This window comes from Lepidochelys kempii, chromosome 4 (assembly GCF_965140285.1).
Source record: "Lepidochelys kempii isolate rLepKem1 chromosome 4, rLepKem1.hap1, whole genome shotgun sequence".
Taxonomy (NCBI): Eukaryota; Metazoa; Chordata; order Testudines; family Cheloniidae; genus Lepidochelys; species Lepidochelys kempii.
The window spans coordinates 141,718,967-141,725,666 of NC_136383.1; the positions used below are offsets into that span (position 1 = coordinate 141,718,967).

General features: G+C 59.9%; 1 protein-coding gene across 1 annotated transcript in view; it reads right to left on the bottom strand.

The window, feature by feature from the left end:
* Positions 1–6,424, bottom strand: part of CCDC142 (coiled-coil domain containing 142) — an 18,202-nt gene extending 11,778 nt beyond the window's left edge. Inside the window, exon 1 of the mRNA XM_073343137.2 lies at positions 6,219–6,424. Coding sequence (XP_073199238.1) covers positions 6,219–6,269 — 51 coding nt within the window. The 5' untranslated portion in view covers positions 6,270–6,424. The remainder of the gene's footprint in view (positions 1–6,218) is intronic.
* Positions 6,425–6,700: the final 276 nt, after the last annotated feature.

Genomic DNA, 6,700 nt, shown 5'->3' on the forward strand with positions numbered 1-6,700 from the left:
CCCGTGTCACCCCCGACTGAACCCCCCATGTCACCCTTGACTGAATACCCTGTCACACCCCTATGAGTCCCCCATGATTCCCCCGGGTCACCTCTGAGTGAACCCTACATAGCCCCCCATGAGCCCCCATGTCACCCTTGACTGAATGCCCTGTCACACCCCATGAGTCCCCCATGATTCCCCGGGGTCACCTCTGAGTGAACCCTACATAGCCCCCCATGAGCCCCCGTGTCACCCCCGACTGAACCCCCCATGTCACCCTTGACTGAATGCCCTGTCAGACCCCTATGAGTCCCCCATGATTCCCCAGGGTCACCTCTGAGTGAACCCTACATAGCCCCCCATGAGCCCCCATGTCACCCTTGACTGAATGCCCTGTCACACCCCATGAGTCCCCCATGATTCCCCCGGGTCACCTCTGAGTGAACCCTACATAGCCCCCCATGAGCCCCCGTGTCACCCCCGACTGAACCCCCCATGTCACCCTTGACTGAATGCCCTGTCACACCCCTATGAGTCCCCCATGATTCCCCAGGGTCACCTCTGAGTGAACCCTACATAGCCCCCATGTCACCCCCGACTGAATGCCCTGTCTCACCCCTATGAGTCCCCCATGATTCCCCGGGGTCACCTCTGAGTGAACCCTACATAGCCCCCCATGAGCCCCCATGTCACCCTTGACTGAATGCCCTGTCACACCCCATGAGTCCCCCATGATTCCCTCGGGTCACCTCTGAGTGAACCCTACATAGCCCCCCATGTCACCCCAACTGAACCCCCCATGTCACCCTTGACTGAATGCCCTGTCACACCCCTATGAGTCCCCCATGATTCCCTCGGGTCACCTCTGAGTGAACCCTACATAGCCCCCCATGAGCCCCCATGTCACCCTTGACTGAATGCCCTGTCACACCCCATGAGTCCCCCATGATTCCCTCGGGTCACCTCTGAGTGAACCCTACATAGCCCCCCATGTCACCCCAACTGAACCCCCCATGTCACCCTTGACTGAATGCCCTGTCACACCCCTATGAGTCCCCCATGATTCCCTCGGGTCACCTCTGAGTGAACCCTACATAGCCCTCCATGAGCCCCCATGTCACCCTTGACTGAATGCCCTGTCACACCCCATGAGTCCCCCATGATTCCCTAGGGTCACCTCTGAGTGAACCCAACATAGCCCCCATGTCACCCCCGACTGAACCCGCCATGTCACCCTTGACTGAATGCCTTGTCTCACCCCTATGAGTCCCCCATGATTCCCCCAGGTCACCTCTGAGTGAACCCTACATAGCCCCCCATGAGCCTCCATGTCACCCCAACTGAACCCCTGACACACCCCCACAGAGCTCCCCATGTTACCCCCAACTGAATCGCCCATGTCACCCTTGACTGAAAGCCCTGCCAAACCCCTATGAGTCCCCCATGATTCCCCCGGCTCATCTCTGAGTGAACCCTACATAGCCCCCCATGAGCCCCCATGTCACCCCAACTGAACCCCCATGTCACCCTTGACTGAATGCCCTGTCACACCCCTATGAGTCTCCCATGATTCCCTGGGGTCACCTCTGAGTGAACCCTACATAGCCCCCCATGTCACCCCTGACTGAACCGCCCATGACACCCCTGCAGAGCCCCCATGAGCCCCCATGTCACCCCAACTGAACCCGTGACACACCCACAGAGCTCCCCATGTCACCCCGACTGAACCGCCCATGACACCCCTGCAGAGAACCCATGTCACCCCAACTGAACCCCTGTGACACCCCCACAGAGCTCCCCATGAGCCCCCATGTCACCCCTGACTGAACGCCCATGACACTCCCTACAAAGCGCCGCCATAATACCCCCCCAGGGCCCCTTGCAACACCTCAACTGAACCCCCCACAACAGCCCCCTTGAGCCTCCTGTGACATTCCCTCCAGAGCCCCCCTCCAGAGAGCCCGCTGCTGAACCCCCTACAGAGCTACCCCGATGGCCCCTCATGATGCCCCCTGCAGAGCTCCCTGCAACACCCCCCTGCAGAGCCTCTGGCCAACCCCCCCGACTTCCCATGCAGAACCCTCTGCAGCAGCCTGGTAGAGATCCCCATGTTCCCCATAAGTTATGATGCCCCCTGCAGAAGGTGCTGGGCAGAATCTGTGTCTGGGCCCCTTGGATAAGCTGCTGTAGCCAGTGACTGCCGGAGCCCTGCTGCTACTTGCCCCACAGTGCGCTCTTCGGGGCAGAGACCGGTTGGGCCTTCTCTGCCTAGCCTTCCCCAGACCCCTCCAGAAACAAGTTACCCAAGGCCTGGGTAAGGACTTAGCAGGGAGGGTCAGGGTTGCTGGGCTGGCCCTCAGCTGGGGCTTTCTCCTCCCTCCCTGCACAGCCTGCGTTGTGGGACCTTTGCACTTTGCCGACTAGATTGATGTGGTTCAACCAGGAGGCAGGCCTGCCCCGTAGGTGTGCCCACTGGCCTGCTCCAGCGCAGCAGGGGGGAGTGTCAGGCTAGCAGGGCTCCCAGATTTATCTGGCACAGGAGTGTCTCTCTTTCTATAATGACAGGTTTCAGAGTAGCAGCCGTGTTAGTCTGTATTCGCAAAAAGAAAAGGAGGACTTGTGGCACCTTAGAGACTAACCAATTTATTTGAGCATAAGCTTGCGTGAGCTACAGCTCACTGCACCCAATGAAGTGAGCTGTAGCTCACAAAAGCTTATGCTCAAATAAATTGGTTAGTCTCTAAGGTGTCACAAGTCCTCCTTTTCTCTTTCTATACTTCTGCTCCCTGTTCTAGTGGGGCTGATCATGGGTGACACCAGCTCCAAGGTCTCCCAGGCACTGCCAGCCCCTTCCCTCAGTGGCTGCTTTATACATGAAGGGAGTGGACTGAAAGCCAAGAGTATCCTGAGGTCTAATCCCTGCCAATCTCCTCATTTAGTGTGGGCCACCGGGTCAGTTGCTTGGCCTACTTAGCCCAGCCAGCCAGGCCTCCCTGAACACACACAGGATCTACTCTCTGAGAGAGCAGGGGTGCCTGGTAACCCCATCTGGGCATTGTTCTGGAAGAAAGACTTCCTGACTCTCCCCCGCTCCCTGACCTCCCCACCTGGGGAAGCTGGGTCCAGGCTCAGTGTTGCTGATCCTCCCCTTCAGTTAGTGCTGGGCTCAGTAGGTGCTGGGGTGTGGAGGGCAGCTGCCTGGGTGACCACAGGGGGCTAGCGATGAAGGGAGGGAGAGCCTGAGCGGGGATGGGCCATGGCTTGGGTCTGCTGGGGCTTCTGACGTGTTCTTGCAAAGACTGGCTTTCTGCTCTTTGGTGAAGTTCTCCAAAGCAGTGCGGGGTCACTTGAGCCTTGTCCAGGGTGTGTGCACGTGTCGGGGGGGCGGGCCCATGTGCACACTGGAGGGTGGGCGGGGGGGGCACGCATGGGAAGGTGTGTTCAAGGATACGTGGGCCAGTGCTAGGCTGGGGGGTGGTACCTGCATTGCAAGGTTTAGAGTGTGCACACATGCGTGGGTGTATGTGTGTGCAGGAGCCGGTGGGGGTGCTCGTGGTGGGTGGGGGCCTGGCAGGCGTGCATGTGCGGGATCACCCATCCCCTGCACCAGGAAAAGCCGCTGGACGGGCTTGGCTTCATCAGTCCTGCCTCCCCCAACTCCCCAGGAGCAGCAAGCGCCTGGACTCTGCTCATTTCTAACTGAACTCTCCCTCCCTCTCCCCGTCAGCAAGGGGCAGGCAGGCAGGGAAGGGGGCGAGGAAGCTGAAGTGGTCAGAGACCTGCACTTTGCTAGAGAGGCCACAGAGATGACACTGGTCCCTGCGGGGCTCGCAATCCATCACCTGTCCCCTGTGAGGAAGCTCCTGGGGGAAGCCCTTCAGCTGGGACCTGGGTTTAACGATGACAGGGGAGGGGCTTTAGGTGTGGGGGAGGAGAGGATAATGGGGAAAGCCCAGCGGTTGGCCCCAGGGCTGAGCGACTGAGTCCTGGCCCTCACTGCCCACCTGCCCCAGCCCAGCTCAGGAACCCCATTCTCTGGCTCCCTAGTTCGGTGCCCCCCACTCCTTTGCTCCTCTGCTCCTTTCTCCCCTTCCCTGCACCCCTCTCCCCCCTCCAGCCTACCCCCTTTGCTGCACCCCTCCAGGCCTACAGCCAGCACAACAGGCCTGGCTGCCGATTGCAGTTCTGTCACATTCCCACAGAAATCAAGACCAATAGATCAGCCACTCGGACAAGCCACCCAGCTGCACTCTGCCTGCACGTCTCCCCGCCTGAGCCCAGAGTGTGCGTCCATCCCAGAGACAGGGCTATGCACCCACCCTGTCACCTAGGGAAGCCACCTCTGTGCTTTGTGACTCATGGCCACATGTCTGTGTAACCCTGAGTTCAGGGCGCTGCTGGGCAGGATGGAGGCATGCCTGCTGCAGGAGCAGGGGGTAGAGAGGTGCAGGGATGGGCGGCAGAGGGTTGCAGCAGTGGAGGAGGGGCGAAGGGGCAGAGAGCGAAAGGGGGTGGGGGACTAGGGAACGAGAAAAGGATGGGGTGCAGTGAAGGGGGATGGAAGAGTGCCGCAATGGGGTGCAGCAAAGGGTGCACAGGGAAGGGGGGTAGAGGGTTGCAGCAAAGCAATGGGGAATGGGAGAAGGGACAGAGGGGTGCAGTGAAAGGGGTTTTGGGGGTGCAGGGAAGGGAGATGGAGGGGTGCAGCAATGGGGAGGAGAAGGGGCTGAGGGGTGCAGTGAAGGGGGACGGAGGGACAGAGGGGTGCAGTGAAGGGGGTTTTGGGGGTACAGGGAAGGGCGATAGAGGGGTGCAGCAAAGGGGGCACAGGGAAGGGTGCAGGGGGTGTAGCAATGGAGAAGCAAGGAAGGGGGGCAGAGGGAGGCAGTTTCTTATTGGTCAGAAGAAACAAGGGAGCCAGGACAGGTGGCGTGCTCCCATGCAGAGGGGTGGGGGACACCGAACTAGGGAACCAGAGAACTGGATTCCACAGCTGGGCTGGGGCAGGTGGGCAGCAAGGACCAGGAGTCAGTCCCTCAGCCTTGGGGCTAACCGCTGGGCTTTCCCCATTATCCATCTCTCCTCCCCACACCTAGAGCTCCCCCTCCCTGCATGCACACACCTGTGTGACGCCTGGGTCCCAACTTGGACTGGGGGAGATGGACCGGTGCACGACCTTGCTGCCCACTCCCTTGCCCTGCCCTGGCCGTGTCGAGGCACAGGAAGGGTGGGTTTGTGGCAGGATGTAGCTGAACCTGGTGCTGCTCCTGGCTTTCCTGGTACTTGTGGGGAGATGTTCCCATCTGACGGCTCCCCAAAGGGGCATAGTGCACATGGGCTGGGGGCCAGGACTCCTTGCAGCTTTGGTCGTGACTCAGTGCCTCTGAGCCCTGTGCTGCTTTGCTCACCGCCTTTCCTGCGGAGCTTGGCATTGGTGTCTGTCTCCATTAGAACCCTAACTCCTGCCATGTGCCCCGTGTGTCAGTTCTCAGAGCTCTTTACAGACCAACTAATCCTGGGTAACTGACTAACCTCCCACCTCCAGGGCAACAGCACTGTCCCCACTTTACAGAGGGAAACTGAGGCATGGGGCACGGGGCTGGCCTGCTGCAGGCCAGGCCCATTGGTGTGCAGTGGGATCCCAATGCCAGGGCCTAGCTTCCAGCCCACCCCTCTCTCCAGAGGACACTGCTTCTCCGGGTAGCTGGCATTCTGCCCGGAGAGCCATTGCCAGCTGGGGCTGACGACTGGGTACAAGTGACTTGTGTCTCCTCTTGCTGGGTTGGGGGGAGAATTTCAGGGGGTGCCTGGGCAGATGAAGGGTTAGGGGGGCGGGATGCTGGGGATCCACTCTCCCTTGTTCATGTTGTCCCAGACTGGGGTCCCCTCCAGTTGCTTATATAGCAAATCAAGCTATTTGGAGTCCAGCCATAGATGCGTCTGTCCCTGGGGAAGGACCCTCTTGGCTCCCTAGTCAGCTCAGTACCTGGGGCTCGCCAATGATCCCACCCATAGGACTGTGGTGTGTTGGAGACATTCACCCCCTTGCCTGGCCTGAGAAACACCCAGCCCTCAAGGGCGAGAACTCCCTGTGCCAGCTGGGGCCCCATGTAACAGGGCTGCTGTGAGGTTGGCTCAGCCTTCCCTCCAATCCCCAGTGACTGGCCTCAGTCCCCTGCTCCCACTGGCACCCCAAAAAGACACAGCGCAGACGCAGGGCTCCCCTCAGTCCTCACCTCAAGGTAAGCCTTCCTGCGGCTTCTCTCTAGGCTGTTCTCCTTGTCCATGGTGGGTCAGCAACGGCCCCAGGCAGCTGCCCGCTGCTAAAGGCAGAGAGAAATGAGCTTAATAACAGCTCTAATCAGCTCCTAATCCGGGCAGTCCCGGAGAGGGGGCGGGCAGGCAGGCAGTCCTCCTCTCCAGAGCAGCCCTCCGAGCACATCCAGCCCTCTGGGGATCCCGCCTGGGTGCTGGGGAACCGCAAACTCACATTAGCTCCCTGCCTGCAGTTACAGTATTGTCCTCAGTTGCCCGTCCCGTGTGTGACTGAAGGGTGCCCTGTGAGCACTGGGCCTACCCACCCCATGTGCTATTGCAGGGTTCCCCCTGGGCTTGCCCACACCTCGAATAGTGTGTGCTGCTTGGTGTCATGCCACGTGAAACAAAGTACTGGACTGGGAGGAAAGCACAGAGGGCAAGCGATTGTGGGTCTGAAACA